The sequence below is a fragment of the Tripterygium wilfordii genome, chromosome 20 (assembly GCF_013401445.1).
Source record: "Tripterygium wilfordii isolate XIE 37 chromosome 20, ASM1340144v1, whole genome shotgun sequence".
Lineage (NCBI taxonomy): Eukaryota > Viridiplantae > Streptophyta > Magnoliopsida > Celastrales > Celastraceae > Tripterygium > Tripterygium wilfordii.
The window spans coordinates 4,608,060-4,623,793 of record NC_052251.1 but is presented as its reverse complement, the minus strand read 5'-3'; the positions used below and the strand labels follow the sequence as shown (position 1 = coordinate 4,623,793).

The following is a 15,734-nucleotide window of genomic DNA, read 5'->3' as shown; positions in this document are numbered from 1 at the left end:
CATCATCATAGGCTTCATGCTGCAATTCTTCAAGCTCGTTTAGTTGCAAGCGACGCTTATCTCCAGCTTTGATAACATCTTTCATATGCAGATTCGATCGCCTTTGTGCCTCTCTAGTGGGCTTTGCATCATTCTCCAATAAAATCTAGTGCATACACCTAGTTGTGCTAATCCCCTTTATGTCAGCGATGGTCCACCCAAGAGCTGTCTTATGCTTCCTCAAAATTTGGATCAACTTTTCTTCCTCCCCCAAGCTTAGACTCGCATATACTATCACCGGTACAGTGTTGTTATCACCCAAATATATGTACTTCAAGTGACTAGGTAACTGCTTCAGCTCCAAATTAGGTGCTTTAACTGTTGAAGGAACAAAAGATGTATTAGTAGGCGTTAGTTGCTCAAAAGGAGGAGTAATCTTACCACCATAGGGCTGGTTCAATTGGAATGCTTGGATAGCCTCATTTATTCGGTCATCATTCTCCAAAATTCCTTCAGAAATTATTTTCTCATTCAAACCATGCGCCACCACTGCTTCAACTGGATCAATACTAGTAACCTGAAACACCTCACTCACAAGATCATGTATAGTATCAACATTAAAACAATCACTATGATCATCATGAGATTTGAGAGCATCAAATACTCAAAATTCCAATTCTTTGTCATTCACCTGCATAGTTACAGTCCCCTTTTTCACACTAATATTCATATCAGCAGTAACCATAAAAGGACGTCCAAGAATGATAGGTAAAGACGAGGATCTAGGACTATCCTCCATATCCAACACAACAAAATCAGCAGGCAAAATTAAATCATTCACAGTTACCAAAACATCTTCTAAAATCCCTTTAGGTCTTTTGACACTACGATCGGCCAATTGCAAAATTATAGAGGTCTCTTGGAGCTCTCCCAACCCAAGTTTTTCATAGACAGAGTAAGGTAACAAATTAATGCTTGCTCCTAAGTCTAATAGTGCATTTTCAAAAAATTGATTTACCACTTTACATGGTATGGTAAAATTACGAGGATCTTTAAGTTTTGGTGGGAGTTTATTTAACAACACAGCACTGACCTCTTCTTTCAAAGCAATTTTTTCATGAGCAGCAAATTTTCTCTTTTGAGTACAACATTCTTTAAGAAATTTAGCGTAAGAAGGAATTTGTTTAATAGCATCAAGCAATGGAATATTAATTTCCACCTTACGTAATTTCTCAAAAATATCTAATGCTTTAGAATCTGTTTTCTTTTTGGCAAACCTTTGCGGAAAAGGTGAAGGATCTCTTTCCCATTCCTGTGTCTCCACTGGTTCAGTTTTGCGACCTGTTTGTACCCTGTCTGTAGCTTTACTGCAATTTGTAGACTCTGTTCGTAGCTGCTCTGTTTTGTTGATTTGCTTGCCACTTCTGAGAGTTGTGATAGCTTTCAATTGTTCTGGTTGCCCAGCTGGGTTATTCAAGGGCTGCGAAGGTAATTCTCCCTTCTTTCTTTCACTCATCTCCTTAGCCATTTGTCCCACTTGAGTCTCCAATTTTTGGATGGCTTGAGTTGTTTGCTGCATGAATTGCATCATTGTGGTCTCCAAGTCACTCCTCTTTGCTGGTTGCTGTGCAGGAGCTGCTGTTTCAGCCACATTCTGTTCATTCCTCCATGAGAAATTTGGGTGATTACGCCATGGATAAGCTTGATTCCTCATGCTGAAATTTCCTTGCCCCAAGTAATTGGCTTGTTCTTGGTCCGTCATAGAAGTCAATGGACAGGCTTCAGTCAGATGATCATGATTTGAACAAATAGCGCACACAGTAACTGGCTTTGTTGGCACCGAAGCTTTCACATTCATTCCCTTCATGGCTTCAACAATCATGTCAATTTTTCGATTGATATTTCCCATCTCAGCTTGTACCATAGTGTCGGTACTGACTTCGTACATGCCTTGCTTCCTTGTTGAGCTTCTACCTCGTGTAGAAAATTGTTGAGAGTCTTCGCTCAATTCTTCGAATAGCTCCATCGCTTCCTCACTACTCTTCCTCATTAACACTCCATTACAAGCTGAATCGACCTTCATCCTATTAATCTCATTCAACCCTTCATAGAAGTGCAGCACAACATCATCTTTATGCAGATTATGAGTTGGGCAACGAGTTAAGCGGCTCTTGAAATCTTTGCAAGCCTCATAGAATAAATCACCTTCTTTTTGCTGAAAATTCTGAATTTCTCGCACCAGCTGCTTGGTTCTATGAGCTGGAAAAAATTCCCTTAAGAACTTAGTTGCCATCTGCTCCCATGTGCCAATAGTACCTGCTGCAATAGAGTTGTACCATATCTTGGCTCCTCCTCTAAGAGTGAAGGGGAAGAGTACCAGTTTCAGATTATCAGTAGACATCCCTGTCATGTGTTGAGTTCGACAAAGATCGGTAAAATCCTTCAGATGTTGATGTGGATCTTCATCAAATCGCCCCTCATAATGTGGTACAGCGTTCAGCAATTGAGGTGATAAGCTGATATTAGCTGCTCCCGTAGGTTGATATGTAATACATGATGGTTGGGCAATGTTCTGCGGGATATATCTGTTCATCATGGGTATACGCACATTACCCTCAGCATTCCCAGCACCACCAGCAATTTGAATCTCTCGATTGAGTGGATCTTCAGCCATGCTTCTCTTAAGAGACAATTTTGTATCTGCACACGATTTTTTTTTTTTTTCGAGCTAAGTTTCAGTAGTAAAAAGATACTAAAGAAATAAATAAATACACACTATTGCCTTAAGAAACAACCGATAATAAACTTAACAGTCCCCGGCAACGACGCCAAAAACTTGTTCGATACTTTTTATTGCAAGAAATACTTGCAACTCAATACCGACGGGTTTATCCCAATCGCAAGTGTACGTGCCAACTGACAGTATAATAGTGAAAGGGGTCGAATCCACGTGGACTGTATTAATTACCAACTATAACTACCAACAATAGTGTAAATTAAATTCAGATGCTTCTAATAGTAATCTAGCAATAAAATTAAACTAAATATCAATGGATGAAAAACTAGCTTGGGTTTGGCTTGCCAACTACCTCCACCTATGCACACAGATTAATATGCAATCACACAATTTAAAAGTTTAACAATGTCAATTGAAAGGCCTTGGTCCAGCTGCAGTCAATTAGATTTCCCTAAACAACGATCCTGACTTTGGTCCAGTTGCAAGATCTTTTCTTATCAAAGGAGTCTTGGTTGGTCTATCCTAAGAGTTTCCTAAGACAAGCATAAGCACTAGGAAATCGACAGTTGCACAATCTAGGATAATGGTCTATTACCCAATCAATTATGTCCTATGTTCCCAAAACTTGGATCTTACGCAAGTTCTTGTTACTTCGTCAAACACCGGGTCATGGTCAGCCGAATATGTTTAACTAACAATTCCTAAAATTATGATGTTGATCAGGCATGCATAAAAATAGGAAATAAGCAATCAATCCAGAGAACAAAGAATTAAACTTAGTCTGATTGTCAATCAAATCTGTGCACAAGGTTTATGGTAGAAGATCACCAAACCCTAGCTAGAAAAGAGTTTAACTACACATGCTCATAATTAAAACCATATAAATACTCATAGACAATGTTCAAATCAATGGAAGAGTAGAAATTTGCTGAAGAATTGATGTGCCCAGCTTTGATGTTGCTTCTCCTCCTTCCTGCCGACACCCACTTCTGCAATCTTTGGTCTTCGGCTGCGCAAAGTAAAATCCTCCTTTTGTCTCAGCTTAACACTCTTTATATAGTGCTTAGCAAGCCCTAAACTGGCCCAATTGTCCTTGCCACGTCAGCAACTTAATTAACACAAGTCTGGTTCCCACGTTCTGCGGCCGCGACAAGTTGCAAAACAGGTTACAAATTCTGTCCAGTAATGAATTTATTCTCCAGCAGTACCTGTGCATAAAAACACCAATATGAGCAGTATTTTGCACTAATCAACATAGAAAAATAATACTTTTAAGCCCATAAAACTAGGTGTATTTTACACCTAACAGCTACCAAAGGCGCAGAGGACGTGGTTATATTGAGTGTCATTTTTGTCACAAACCGGGACACATGATCTCAAATTGTTGGCACAAACAGGCTGAAGAAAAGAAAAATGATGTTGGACTCATTCATGAAAACAATGAAGAATCGCTTTTGCTTGCTTGTTATGGTGATGATATTGAAGAAGTTTGGTATCTTGATAGTGGTGCTAGTAAACATATGACAGGTAACAAAAATTTGTTCTCTAATTTATCTATGAAGAATCATGGGACAATAAAAATAGGTGATGCCAGAACCTATAAAATTGAACGAATGGGTGAAGTGGCTTTTAGAGCAAATTCTGGGAAAATTGAAAAAATGTCAAATGTTTACTATGTTCCTGGATTGAAAATTAATTTGCTAAGTGCTGGGCATCTTTTGAAGAAGGGTTTTGATATTCATTTCCATAATAATGCTTGTTTTTTATCAAAGGATAATCTTTTTGTTGCCAAGATTGATGTTGCAACCAATAATTTATTTCCTCTCAAGCTTTAGACAACAAATTTGGCTTGTTTTGATGGTGTGGATGATGGTATATCCAAACTATCGCATGAGAGGTTTGGACATTTGAATTATGGAAGCTTGCAGTTGATGTCAACTAAAAACATGGTTGAAGGACTGCCAAAAATTAATCAAGTTGCTGAGGTTTGTGAAGCTTGTCAACTCAAAAAGCAACATCGAGACCTATTCCCTTCCACATCTTCATGGAGATCAAAGAAACCATTAGAGCTTGTTCATTCGAATTTATCTGGACCTATGCCAGTTGCATTTCTTGGTGGGAGTAGATTTTTTATCACTTTCATTGACGATTTCTCAAGAAAGGTTTGGCTTTACTTTCTCAAAGAAACATCTGAAGCTTTCGCTGCTTTCAAACTTTTCAAATCTGAAGTGGAGAAATTCTCTGGTTTTTCTATTAAAACTTTGAGCACTGACCGTGGAACGTGAATATGTTTCAAACAACTCTGAGAATTTTTTCAAAGAATATGAAATTCGGCATGAACTAACAGCTCGCTATACACCTCAACAAAATGGTGTTTGTGAGAGGAAAAATCGAACAATTATGGAGATGGTGAGAAGGAAAAATGTTCCGAATGAATGTTGGATAGAAGTTGTGTTTTTACCCCGTCCTAATGAAAATGAATGAAAAATATAGAATAAAAAAAATAAATGAATGAATGAATTAATCAGACTTAGTTATGAAAAAAAAAGTGTGGGATGAAATTTAAAATGTTATAAGGGCTTAAAAAGGAAATTTGAAACAATTTTGGGGTCAAAAAATAAAATAAAATAAAATAATTTAAAACATGAAAAATAAAAGGGATTTAGCTAAAAAAAAGAGGTTAAAGTGGGTGGAGGTCGCAGACCTTCAACCGAGTATATTTAAAACAAAAGGGTAGTGGACCCATTTGCACCCTCTCTCCACCACCTCCGGTCAGCCATTTCCGGCGACTCTCCGGCGAAGCGTCAACCGGCAAGGGTCATTCTTAGGTGGACACACACACATGCTTTGATTTTCTGCAAGAAAAAAGTTGGATTGAGGTAAAGTTTTGGTTTTAGGGTTCGGGAGTTAAATGGGTTTTGGCGTTTTTGGCTCAATGAGAGTTTCTTTGTGCAATAACTTCAAATTTGGTTCTAATTTTGTTATATTTCTAGGTTCAAGTGAGGTTTTTGAACCAATTCAAGAGAATCATTTGTTATCTCGATTTGGTGGAATTACTGATGTGTCAAATATATACATACATTTGTGCATCTTTTACACATAAGTTCATTGCATTTTGAGTTGATTAAGAGTTAATATTGCCTAAGAAAGCTATATTTGCATATTATAGGAGTCAAGACAAGAAAGGGAGGAAAAGAGTGCAAAATGAAGATTTGGAGCCTAGTACTGATTTCCGATCGATCGGCCATATTCCCGATCGATCGGACCTGCCAAAACACCTAAAAATATCATCGAGACAGATTGTATTTCCGATCGATCGGACTATTCCCGATCGATCGGAGTACTATTCACAGCACTGCGTAGTTTCACGAAAAAGACCCGAATTCACGTGTTTCTAAGCCAAAATGACCCCAACTTGTTTTGGAAACGACATAAGAGTTTGGAGAAGTATAAAAGGACATAAGATAGGGTTTTGGAGGAGAGCTTGGAGGCTGGGGAGCTGGATTTCGTGCTACCTCCATTGGAGAGCTTGGAGGCCACCTTGGAGCTTGGAGAAGAAGAGGATCTACAAGGGGGTTTCCTCTCTCCTTTTCTATCCTAGTTTCTATGGTTGATTTCCTTTGTTTAATGATGTATTTTGCTTCCATGAGTGGCTAGATTTCCTACTAGGGTCTTAATGTAACCAAACCTTGAAGATTCAATAAACTTGATTTCCTTATTTCTTGATTTCTCTTTCTCTCTTGATTGTCTATGGGTGTGATTAATGCTTTTGAGTGTTTGGCCATCATTCAATTGATTTGCTGCCTAGATTGAGACCGGAAGGAGATATCTAGGGTTTGCCTCAAGCCATAGATGACATAGGATGCATGAACCATAGGAATATAGGTTTGTGACTTATGCAATCGCTAAATGATTTCCATAGTTCGTAATGGGTTTTTGATATATTAATCCGATTGTTAGGAATAACAGGGATTTATATTGAAAATAGGTTTGATGTATCTAGGAATAGAACATTGAATAGGTTGGGAAATCGATTGTCATTATTGAGAGATGAATTAGGGATTAAGGAATCAAGGGAATTGAATTGGATAGGTGAGGTGAAGTTAAGTACCCTAGTGCTTTCCATCCTTGATTTCATATTTGTGTTTGATTTGTTTTTGTTCTTTTTAATTAGTTTTGTAAAAATCAAAAACCAATCGCTAATCATTTTCTCCAATTTACATAATTGTAGCTTGTTTGACATTGATTTCTTTTGCCAACACATCCCTAGTGGAAACGATAATTTACTCATCTTTATATTACTTGTGCGATTTGTGCGCTTGCAATTAAATCCATATCAATTACCAAGCTTCAAGGTAAGGATTCTTGAGTCCAATTGTTTTAATTAAGGTTGTGTTAGGATGAAAAATAATATTGTGGTATGATTTTAATGGTTTAACCTTAGAGAATTAAGGTAGAATATGAATTTAGTGGAAATGATGATATTGTGGAGTATGGAATGTGGGATATGAATGGGTTGATGAATATGAGAACTAAGTGGAGTTTATGTCATTAAATAGGTTTGTGAATTGGCGTGGAGTGTACATTGCTTGTTGGTGAGAATTTCGAGTCCACTTCGAGGTAGGGATTTTTCCCCCTTTCTTTGCTATTTTCAATCTTCAGAAAAGACAAGCCTTGAATATTATTTCGATTGACTCGGTAAGCTCCTTTGGGCCACTCTTTGCTTGTTCCAAAGAAAGGTCGTAGCCCAATTCATGTTTATCTCATTGTTACTTAAAAGTTTATTCTTGTTATGCATTATAACCCATGAAATGCTCGGTCATAAATCGAGCATTATGTAATCTTCATGCATCAGGATGAATGGATGTTGTATTTATAATTGTTGCGTGAATGACATGAATTGTAGGAATTACATTAGATGCATGGTGTGTCCTGAGGATGGACTCGGGGCTCACGTTAGGTGTTGGATGATTTGGGCACGTGCGTGGATGATGGCTAGGAACCTTGTGATGGTCCTAGGCTAGAGGATTCCCGTAGCGGAATTTTTCACTGCATGCTGGCTAGTATGTGCTACTAGGCCAGGCGTGGCAGGCTGAGATATCACTGTGGGGCCAATAGTGAGTGGTTGCGACCACATGTGAGCCAACCTTCTCTCTAGTGGTTTGAGATTGATGGATATGCGATTGTGGTATGGTTTGGAAGCTAGAGAGAGGGTAGTGCGGTGGATTCTCGTCGGCTTATCGCCGCAGGACGAGAATCTGATCCGCCAGCTTGGGTGTCATTGATGGAGGATATGGAGTTTCGGTTAGGTTGATTGGGTGCATTAGCTTTGCACTGCATATTGTTGCATTGATTATTCGTTATAAATTTTCAACCATACAATTTTTCCTTGTGTTCTATTATTTATCTCTACTGAGCCTTCTGCTCACCCTATCCACTTTCCCTCCCCATAGGTGAGACAGAATCTAGTGCACAGGCTGTGGATCAGCGGGAGGACGCGTGATGGAGGTGGCCTGGACATTAGTTTGTTTTGCATATCTACGTGGTACTTGTGTGTGATTTATATATATATGTTTATGGCTGTATTTTGATTATGAATATGTACGGATATGGGTACTCATACATGATATGTTGTTTGCATACTACTTTTGTGTGTATAGGTTGTAGTACGAGAGTTTATATGTATGCTTGAATATGGATGATGTATGGATGACCCAGAGTGGTATCCCATGATTTTGGATGATGGATACTGATGATGAAATTTGTAGTAAATGGTGAACCCTGAGGGTCAATGGATTTGGATATAATAGAAGTGTTTATTTGTTGTGTCTTGATTACAGGTGGGTTTCCTCAATTTATAGGGAGATGCTGCCGAAATTTTTGATAAAGTTTGTGCTAGTTTGGGACGTAACACATGAGATGCATATGGTTTTGTGTATTTGTCCTTTTCTTCACGCTCTGCGGATTGGGGCGTGACAAGTAGTGTCTTGTGCAGGTTATTTGATTAATAGATCGCCAACAAAGTGCTTGGGTAATATCACTCCACATGAGGCCTTGGTATGGGAGAAAGCCTAGCATACATCATTTGAAAGTTTTTGGGAGTGTTGCATATTCTCTAATTCCAAAAGCATTGAGAAACAAATTTGAAGACAAATCTGAGAAATGTATTTTTATCGGATATAGCAAGAGAAGCATAGCCTACAAGTTGTTCAATCCAAAGACAAAGAAGATTGTTATTAGTCGAGATGTTCGAATGGATGAAGATTCATCCTTTGTTGAAAAGAAGAATGACCAAGTCAATCCATGCTTTGTTGATAATGAAGAAAGTGCTAATCCTTCACAATCATCAAGTTGACATTTCTCTTCTAGTCCTCCTCAAGGAAAGACGAGAAGCCTACAAGAATTTATAACTCCACCAAAGAAGTAGAAACAAATGAATCTATTTTCTTTGCTTTCTTTTTGGGAGAAGATCCAATTTCTTTTGATGATGCAAACAAAGAAGAAAAATGGCAACATGCAATGATAGATGAAATTAAATCTATTGAGAAGAATGATATATGGGAGCTCATTGACTTGCCTTCTCATAAAACTCCCATTGGTGTTAAATAAGTATACAAGACAAAAATGAATCTGGATGGCTCCATCAATAAGTGCAAAGCGAGGCTAGTTGCAAAGGGATATTTGCAAAAAGAAGGAGAAGATTTTACTGAAGTTTTTGCTCCTGTTTCAAGACTTGATACTGATTAGTTAATTATTTCTATTGCCGATCAAAACAATTGGAAATTGCTCCAAATGGATGTCAAATCGGCTTTCCTGAATGGTGTTCTACAGGAAAAGGTTTATGTTGAACAACCGGCTGGATTTGTGAAGAAAGGTGAAGAAAGTAAAGTCTAAAAGTTGAACAAGGCATTGTACGGGCTGAAGCAATCACTAAGGGCTTGGTATAGCCGAATCAATTCTTATTTTGAGAAGAATAATTTTTAGAAATGTCTGTTTAAACACAATCTCTACACCAAAGTCAATCCAGATGGAGGCTTTATTGTTGTAAGTCTTTATGTTGATGATCTTATTTTTATTGGAAATAACTTTGATTTGTTGAAAGATCTTAAGTCTTCGATGATGAAAGAATTCAAGATGACTGATTTGGGTGAGTTACATCATTTTCTTGGTATTGAAGTTCATCAATCAAAGAGTGGCATCTTTATTTCTCAAGAGAGTTATGCTAAAGGAATTCTAAGAAAATTCAAGATGGAGAATGGAAATCATGTTTCGACTCCATGTATTACAGGTTTGAAGTTGAGCAAAAATGGAGAGGGAAAGCTTGTTGACTCTACTCTATTTCGAAGCTTGGTTGGAAACTCGATGTATTTGACAGCTACAAAGTGAGTTTGATTAGTAGATTCATGGAGAAACCATTTTCAAATCATTGGGAGGCTGCAAAAAGAATTTTGAGATATGTCAGAGGAACACTTGATCATGGTATTTTTTATGAAGCCAACATTCCTATTAATTTGGTTGGATATATTGACAGTGACGTGGCAGGGAGTATGGATGATAGCAAAAGTATTTCGGGTTATATTTTTAATCTTGGAAGTGGAGCAATTTCATGGAGTTCAAAGAAGCAACCTATTGTGACACTATCGACAACTAAGGCAAAATATATTGCGACGTCAATTTCGGGAGTCATTTACTTTGGTTACGTGGTGTTTTGGAAAAATTGAATCATGATCAAGAGAATGCAACAACTTTGTTTTGTTATAACCGATCTTCAATCTCAATTTCAAAGGATCCAGTTCTTCATGGGAGAACTTGTTGATATGAAGTATTGCAAATCAGAAGACTAATGCTTAGAGATCTTGTTCATCCTGTACAAACTACACTATAGGACTATATATATGTCTACTATTCAAACCATTATCATGCAATCTGAACTAGTTCATAACAAAAAACATAAACGCCACATTTTATTGTAGTGACCAAAAATCGTCAAGGCCCAATCGTCAGTCAACCCACCATTTAGTTAGTAATGATGGACAAGATGTCAATCGACGTACAACTTGATCGAAGAAGTCGGTCAAAGCAGGCCCAAGTCGAATAAGGAAAATCCAAGTCGAGCAAGTCCACAGGCATCCAGAAGCCCACAAGCGGCTCATACTCGAACATTCAAGCCCAAGTCGATCAATGCCCAAATTGATCAACACCATGAACACTTGGCGAACATTAATCATGTTCGTCTCGGGTATCAACCATCCAACACAACTCCATTGCATATCATACTCATGCATAAATATGATCCATATCGTCCCAATCGTACAGTTGAACTATACAGAGGCAACAACTATCTCAGACTGTTGTCGGACCTAACCATAATAAGACAAATGCAGCCTCTGAACCAAGCACGCCGAGCTAGAAGACCTACAAGAACTACTTGACATCGACCCGATCGACGTTTGCTTGGTCCCATCTTCGACCAACCAAAATAAAGCCACGTATCTTGATCGACACGCAACTCTACTATAAAAAGCCGCCTCCTCCTTCATAAAATGAAACTTTTGACTTCAGACTTTCGGACTCTCATTCACTCAAGCTGCAAGAGCTTTCAGCTTCTTCAACCACCAACAATCAATCTTGAACCGTCGCCCGTCGATCAACTTCTGGTTTATAACTTGCATCCTATGCTCCATATATCACCCTTCGATCTTCAACATACTATCTCATACTTTGCATCTCATTTTTATATTCCATATTTTACATCTTCAACAAACTTGCTCAACTTAACATTTGCATACTTTTCCCTAGACTTCCTTTCGATTACTGAGGCTCTATGGCAAGTATCCCAATCAACTCTGCTTTGTTCCATAAGACCTCGTTGTAGAAGGCTTACGACAGATTACATTGACTATTCAACAATTGTAGATTCAGGAATCTATAATTTTACTCCCACCGTGGGGTCTCTATAGCTCTTTGCCTAACAAAGCGACAAACCACAATCTCAATCGTCTCGAAACACTATGTTTCCTCTGAAAACAGACCCCATGGTTGGATGTGCTAACTTAATTAATGTTCATGAGAGAGGAGCTACGTGAAAAATCCATCCAAATGGTGGCTATGAGAGAGGACCTACGTGAAAACTCCATCTGGATTGCTCAACTGATGACCAACAGCAAAGAGACTCGAGAGCACTCAAAAGACTTGCATCACATTTAACATTGCATCAATGAGTCTATCTGGGACTACTTGACCTGTTTCAACAACGGAGTATCTTTCCCCCGGTACTAACTCGGAGGTGGCCCTTCGTGCCTTCAAGAATGATCTGTTGGTCTACAAAGGATCAAAAGAAAAGTTGGCGAATGATGATTGCCAAACCATGAAAGATGCCCAACTCATGCCACCATCCAAATTAGGCAACAAATAGACACACGCTAGCACTCAAATCCGCCAAACAGGGCTAAAGAAAAGCATGGCAGAAAGGACAACCAATCAACACCCTCTCCTTCGAACATTAATGCCAAACCTTGTCTGCCCAATAGGGGATTCGACATACAAAAATACTTTGAACATGCGCCGAAATACAACCTCAACATCACACATGAGGAAACAATGCTCATACTCAAAGGAATAGGGGACAAAGTAAGATGGTCGTCGAAGAATGTCGAGGGAAAATAAAAGGACAATACTAAATGGTGCGCATTTCATCGACCATGGGCATGAAACCTCTCATTGCAAAGCTCTACTTTACGAGGTAAACAGGTTGCTCAACGAATGTCGCCTACATGATTTGTTGACATAAAGTAGGAAAGCTTTCTTCGCTAAAAGAAAAGGCAAAGAAGCGCAGTTTCAATCCGCTCCCAACATCTGAAACAAGGAGCACAAATAGTATCACCTCTAAAACCCTCGACTCAAGTTTGGTATAATTTTCATCTCGAATGTGATACTGACTTAAGCATCGGAGGGTCGATGGTTCACCATCGACCAACTTCTAGCACACTTTTGAATGTAGGGACAAGAGGTTGATCAACTAGCAACACTAAGTTTGAACATTAGGTTAGTCTCACCTATCACCCCCCATGTTTATATGTTTTCGATCACCACATTCACAATCTAGTTACATGGTATACTCGCCAACACAAAAGAGAAGAAAACACAGAAAAATTTTGAAACACTTTCATCGATGAAGTTCCCAAATCTAATTAGATTCATCCGCCCCATAATCACTACCATCATCTACCTTCTCCCTCGCCACTCTTTTCTCCATCTTCTCGCTCAACTTCATTGACCGCATCATCTTCCTCATCTTGTTCGACTTCCACTTCACCTTCTCTAACTCGCCATCTATTTCCAAGACTATCAAGCAATCCAAGACTATCAAGCAATTGGAAACCTCCTATTCTATCTTCCATATGTTTTCTTTCCCATCCTTGTATTCTCAGAACATTTCAAGCCTAGTATGAGCCATCGCCACACCTCTTCTAATCTTCACCCGCTCTATCCTCTGTTCTTACAGCCTCAGCAACATCAAGTTTCTTCATCTTAGACTTCTTTCCTCTCCACCTCTTAGTCTTCCTCGCCAAAGTCTCACTAAGAACAGCATTACTAAGAACTTCGTCTCGTTCTCGTCTCAAAACTTGAAATTCTCCAACCATTTTATCTTGCATATCTACGTTCGCCTCACACGCTTCCTATAAACTCAAAATATGATATCTATCCCTCCCAATGACACTCGGCCGCCTCTAAATTCCCCCATCTTCGCCTTATGCTCACCCGCCTTAGCATTCGTGATCGATGCCCTCAATCTCTCTATCTTGTTGACTATCGTTTCGCCTCTTAAAGTAGCGTCCGCCGCCACTGTCTTCAAAGCTTCCAACTCAAGTCGTAGGCGATCAACTTCCTCCATCGCTATAGCCTTCTTCACCAACATTTGGTGACCTTACCCCTTTAGGCTCGCCAATTCACTCTCAAAGTAAACATGATTTTGGAAAAGGTGAAAGGAACAAAACATAGACCTTTGATGACAACAAGCATCTATTGGAAAAAGCAATTTACCCACATGAAATGTACACTCAATCGCCAAAGGACCATCATTCATAAGGGCCCATATCTCCTCTGCCAACCTACAAGCCCCTTTCGTTCGTCATGTTTTTGTTCGCCATATCCTTACCATCTCCCAAGTCTATAAACGATGTTTCCTTCTCCGAACTCTTCTCCCTCGACTCAACGACAACCTCCATCCCCTTTTCCTTTGCCTTCCCATCTGACTTAGTCATTCACACAAGCTCTTTAAGGGAGAAAAACTCTTGGTTGTTTTGAAAATACTCGTCCTTTGGACATGACCAACCTTTGATCTCTTAAGACGTCTCTCCATCACAGTGAAAAACGTCTAATCCAAATAACAGCGCCCCAGATAAGTATACCGTGATTAAGCATCGTGTTAGAGATATATTATGTGTTAATTATGTTAGAGGGTGTTTAGGCTTTACTAGCTTTCCCTTGTATATGTATATACTCTTGTAAGTTTTCGATTCTTCAATTCAATACAAGCCTTTCACATTAATATGGTATCGGAGCATTAGGTTATCTCCTTTCCTTTTCTTTCCAGAGACTCTTCCCTGGCCCACTACCGTAGCCGACAACTTTCCTCCTGGGCGGCTCTCCCTCGTGTGCCACTGTCCAGTAGCGCCGTAACCCTCCCTCACTCGGTTCAGCAGCAGTGTCGTAACCCTACGCAGCCATCTCACGCCAAAATTTTTTTCTCTCTTAAGCATTTGGCTGGTAGTGTTTCTCAAGTTTTAGGAATTCAATTTTGACCCTTATATTTTTTTAAAATTCAATTTTGGCCCTTCCAAGTTTTAGAAATTATAGTTCAACCCCTCCAATTTTTTTAAATTACAATTCAAACCCCTATTTTTTGGAAATTAGAATTTGACCCATTTAGTTTTTTGAAATTCAAGTTCGACCTTTATAGTTTCAGAAACTTTCACTTTGGCTCTTCTAGTTTCTTTGTGAGTTGTGGTCATGGCTTCTTCAGCTCCTTCACCTGCTACCACAGCTCTTCCACCTCTCTCTAATCGCCCTACATGCTCCCATTGCATGAAGGTAGGTCATATTGTGGCTGACTGCTAGAAGTTTCACCCAAAGCATCATATGGCACCCCATGTTCACAGCCGTCATGCCTCTATTGTCATTGCCGCAGCTGCTACACTTGTGGTTACTTATCCTACTCTACCATCAGTTGATGCTCAGCAGTTCCAGTAGTTTGAGCAGCGTGTTGATCAGATGTCTGTAGGGGTGTCAATCGGTCGATATGTTTGGTTATTTGGTATATTCATCCCCGGGCCCAAAGTTTGGCTTTTTCATTAGTGAAAACCAATGATCGATCGGTTTTTGTAACAGTGAGGTTATAACCGACCATTCCACTTTGGTCGGTTTGGTCGGTTTTTTGGTTAATACCTCAATTTAGAAAGAAATTTAGAATAAGTAGATCCACAAAAAATCCGCAATCAATACTTGAATCCTGCTAACTATTGTAAGGGTAGTTTAGTCTTTGTCTGGGTTTGTGTTGACTTATCTAGGGTTTGTGTAATAGACGAAAGAGACAAGTGAATACTAGTGCCTTCTCTCTTCTCTGTGTTTTTCTTCTTCTTCCTTTTACCCTTTTCATTCACTTTGATTCACTAACTTGGTATCGGAGCAGGTTCAATTACACAGCTAACAATACAGGTTCAGCTTTCTCCACACATCCTTCACTCTAGCCATCATTTCCTGCACTGGTGACCCATGCGAGACCCCTGAAATTGCCGACGAGTTCTCTGTAATGATGAATGGAGTCTGAAACACGCATAGGTGCACCGAATCTTCGTCTCGAATCTCTCGCTATCACCTGGTGATCTCGATTTTTCTTAATCTGGGTTTGCAGATTGTGGTGAACTCCAGTTCTTGAACTCTTCTCGTGTTGTTCTCGACTTTGAGCATTATTTTTCTTGCTGATTCGTATCTTTGTAACCTGCTATTGAAGATTACT

The 15,734-nt window shown here is 39.2% G+C and overlaps 1 protein-coding gene and 1 long non-coding RNA gene across 2 annotated transcripts; both read left to right on the top strand.

Annotated features, from left to right (window-relative positions):
- The first annotated feature begins 7,052 nt into the window (after positions 1-7,052).
- On the top strand, positions 7,053-8,553 carry LOC119986692. The gene is made up of 3 exons (XR_005465326.1): positions 7,053-7,071; positions 7,276-7,336; positions 8,170-8,553. It is a non-coding gene; the product is annotated as an uncharacterized LOC119986692 (long non-coding RNA).
- A 1,566-nt stretch (positions 8,554-10,119) lies between these two features.
- LOC119986887 (secreted RxLR effector protein 161-like) lies at positions 10,120-10,560 on the top strand. Its single transcript, XM_038831578.1, has 2 exons — positions 10,120-10,421; positions 10,503-10,560. The coding sequence occupies exons 1-2, from the start codon at positions 10,120-10,122 to the stop codon at positions 10,558-10,560; spliced, it is 360 nt and encodes a 119-aa protein (XP_038687506.1).
- The last annotated feature ends 5,174 nt before the right edge of the window (positions 10,561-15,734 follow it).